Genomic DNA, 3722 nt, shown 5'->3' with positions numbered 1-3722 from the left:
GAATTCGAACCTTTTAATACCGTAGCAATTGCAGAATACGCATACATTGTTAGAATTCACTTTTATAATAGGCTTGTAAGGAAATGGTGTCTAAATTGCTTATAAATCCCAGGACGGACCTTTCATGAGCGATGCATACAGATATAGCCTCAATTTGAAAGCTTGACTTCGCCTGTAAATATTTGTAAGTAAATGTTTCTAACTAAATGAGAGTACAGAAGATAAAATGCTAGAAAAATTGCAGCTTTGCTACATTGTCGGACAGTTTTGACACATTGTTTGACAGAATGCCGCTATATCATTTACCTGTTTGAAAAACACAACAGTTTTTGCACGAATGAAAATCCGCCTATATTGCTTTTGTCAAAAGGGTGGGCACCAAATTCTGTGAAAACAGCTTAATTCGAAAAATTGTGGGGTCAGCAGAATAATTTGTTATATATGTGAAAGTAACTTTATGGGCCATTGCTATGAACTATGCAAGTATAGGTCTCGTGATGCTGCAGCTAATAAAAGTCTCAATACACGTACAGAGGCCAACTAACCACGGTGCATATAAAACAAAAAGGAAAATCAGTTGATTGGCTTCATAATTTTTCTTAAACTGTACTTTTGAATGCAGTAAAACTAGTTTATGTTTCATTCAATGCTAAGAAGCCATGGCAGAATTCTGTGATCTGCAAATCCATATTGATGGTCAACAAACATTCTTCACTAATGAGGTAATTCCACTTCTCCATCTATTGGATACTGTATGATAAATTGCTAATTTATTTAGTTCATTCAAGATTCAATGGCTGCCTATATGTAATATTGCAGAGAATTGTGTCAAGATTCTGTGGGAAGTTAAGAAAGATTATCAAACAAGAAAAGAGAAGAACTCAAATTAGGAAATCGGGAATTGAGATTGATGATTTTCCGGGAGGAGCTGATGGATTTGAACAAGCTATCAGGTTCTGCTACAACAATGGCGCAGTCGAAATTACAGCCTCCAATGTCTCTCTACTCCATTGCTGTGCAATTTTTCTTGGAATGACTGAAAAGGTATCTAGTTTCAATTTGTTGCATCAAACTGAGGTTTTTCTTCAAGGTATTTTCTACTGGTCTTGGAGTGATACTATCACTTGTCTCAAGAGCTGTGAACCATTCTTTTGTTATGCTGATTCAAGTGGCCTAATCCAAAAGCTCTTATGCTCAATTCTCGCCAAGATTGCGCAGAAAACTGATGTCAATCTCCTAGTTTCATCCTCATCTTCCTCTTCATCTTCTCCAGATAAGTATTTCAATTCTGATGAACTCAAAATCAAGCCAAGTTCATCAAGAAAAGAATGGTGGTTTGAAGATCTGACTGTTTTACATCCAAAGACTATACAGCAGTTTGTGAAGATATTAGGAGCTTATGGGAATGATAATAATAGTTTAGTCCTCACAAGGTTTTTGTTGCACTATCTGAAAATTGCTGTCCGGCCCAATAATAAGATTATGAACTCAAAAACATCAGAATACAGTGAACTTGCGAATACGGCAGTTCATGGGGTGATTTCGATAGGAAAGACTGCATTTTCTTGCAGAGGCCTATTTTGGGTGCTGAGAATTGTATCCGGTTTGGGGCTGAGCCGAGAATGCCAGGCCGGCTTGGAGAGGTTGATTGGTGGGATGCTTGATCAAGCGACCCTTGACGATTTGCTGATTTTTGGAGGACACAATGGGGGAGCTTATGATGTGAATCTTGTGGTGAGATTGATCAGATTGTTCGTACATGATGATACAGTTACCTTAGAGAAAATGAAGAAAGTTGGTAAATTAATGGACAAATACTTGGGAGAAATAGGGCCCGATCAGCACCTTAAAGTCTCCAAATTCCTAGGAACTGCTCAAAGTTTACCAGATTATGCAAGGGATTGTTATGATGAAGTCTACAAGGCAATTGACATCTACCTTCAGGTAATTCTTCTTCTTAAATTTTCTTTAACTTCTATAGAGACAATACAAATATAGGAGACAAAATTATGTTTCTTTCACAACAATTTAGCAAAACTTCCGATTTCAAGTTTCGAAAAATTGATGCCTTTTTAGGTTCCCAAAAGATTGCTAATTGTAAGAAATCATTCTCCAATTCAAAGTCTGTTCCAGGTTAGAGTTTCATGATGCCCTTAGACCAAAAATCAGAGTCTATAAGAAAGCATATAATTCTATGTGCGAAAATGTTTCGATTTTAGTATAGAGAATTGCCTTTTAATATAGAGTTCATGTAAAAGCCAGCATATAAGGTAAATTATTCTCTGCCAGAACATTTACGTATAGATATTTCTGCAACATATTTGTCCTTATCTCTTCGTTTCTGATGCTGTTGTTGCCTGTGAATGCTACATACGTTAGACAGGTACTAATTGTCATTATCTAAACAATCAAAGGACATAATATTCGTTCTTAGCGTTGTTAACTTATTGAAGAAACTCTAATTAATAATAAATAATTAAACATCTCAAGACAACTTGAGAGAATAGTTGTCACAAGCTTCAAAACAATACTTAGCCAAATTAGCATCTACTCACTGTACTTAATTAAAAATCTTGCTATTTCTGTCTGTCTGTCTGTCTTACTACACATGCATAGAAATTGGCTTGATGTGTTCTTATCGGTTCGTGTAAGTGCTCGATTTATTGTAAACCCATAATCGCTTCTGACAGTTTTCTTATGTTGTACCTTTAACAAAATATAAATCTAAAATGTTTGATTAAGCTTATAAAATGGAAAAGTTATTTTTGAAGTAAGTAACATGTTTTGGCGAAACTTAAAAAGGTGCTATTTTGTGAGAAGTATGCACCTTTTAAGTTTAGTCAAACATGCTGTCATTGGTCTCATATTAGGAACTTCAGTTAAAACCAATAAAAATTTATTCATTCTAAAACTTAATTATTTACTTATGAGTAAAATTTTAAGCTTATCACATTTGTCCAATAGTCTTATTTGTTGCACATTAATTTTTTTTTGGTGCCTTCAAATTTTATTTGGACGAATTTAAGACGTATTATAGTCAATTGTTAAATCACTAATAACTCAGTTCTTGATTGTAGAATCAAATTCGGGCGAACAATCTTAACTAAGCAAAAACAAACATTTAAACAAAACTCAAGACAACACCCTTTATCCCTCGTGATTTAGGGTAACTTTCCTCTTCATATTGAAGTTAGAAAAATTCTATTTGTATATAATTATTGTACATAATGATGTCCACAATGTGATGTAACAATCATCTAGTTGTTAATATGTGTAAGTGTGATATTTGAATTAAAGATTGAATCCAGTGCCATGTGTAATTATGAACACTATTATATAGATAATTATGTACATGTATCATATCCGTTGAAGTTATTAACTCAGAAATATTCTGCCTAGTTCACTCATAAGGGCTATGGTTTGAATTGTTTAAATAAGACTCTCTAGAGTTGGCTCAATTTATTAGTTGTATTAATGAAATAAAATTAAATTTTTAGCTATTCTTGTCTAGTTTTGGTTATTCTTGAATCTACCATGTCTTGTATTAGATAATTAAAAGATTAATCTTCAAGCTAATTCATGTATTTATTGATTCGTATACACTAGAATATTTATATAACTGTGCATTATCATTTTTCGACGAATATTTATTCTTGTCCATTGTAATGTAATAATCTCTAATGCATTAATGCAGTCTCATCCAGCTCTCTCGTTAGAGGAAC

The 3722-nt window shown here is 33.7% G+C and overlaps 1 protein-coding gene across 1 annotated transcript; it reads left to right on the top strand.

Moving 5' to 3' along the window:
* Window positions 1–442: 442 nt before the first annotated feature.
* On the top strand, window positions 443–3718 carry LOC111386197 (BTB/POZ domain-containing protein At3g19850-like; the record flags this gene model as incomplete). Its single annotated transcript, XM_023010651.1, has 3 exons — window positions 443–722; window positions 820–1944; window positions 3695–3718. Coding segments are annotated over exons 1-3 (1212 nt in total), but the record flags the coding sequence as incomplete, so codon positions are not given.
* Between the last annotated feature and the right edge of the window lie 4 nt (window positions 3719–3722).

This window comes from Olea europaea, unplaced genomic scaffold (assembly GCF_002742605.1).
Source record: "Olea europaea var. sylvestris unplaced genomic scaffold, O_europaea_v1 scaffold3456, whole genome shotgun sequence".
NCBI lineage: Eukaryota > Viridiplantae > Streptophyta > Magnoliopsida > Lamiales > Oleaceae > Olea > Olea europaea.
The sequence above is the reverse complement of the archived record's forward strand: the minus strand, read 5'-3'. Positions and strand labels throughout refer to the sequence as shown.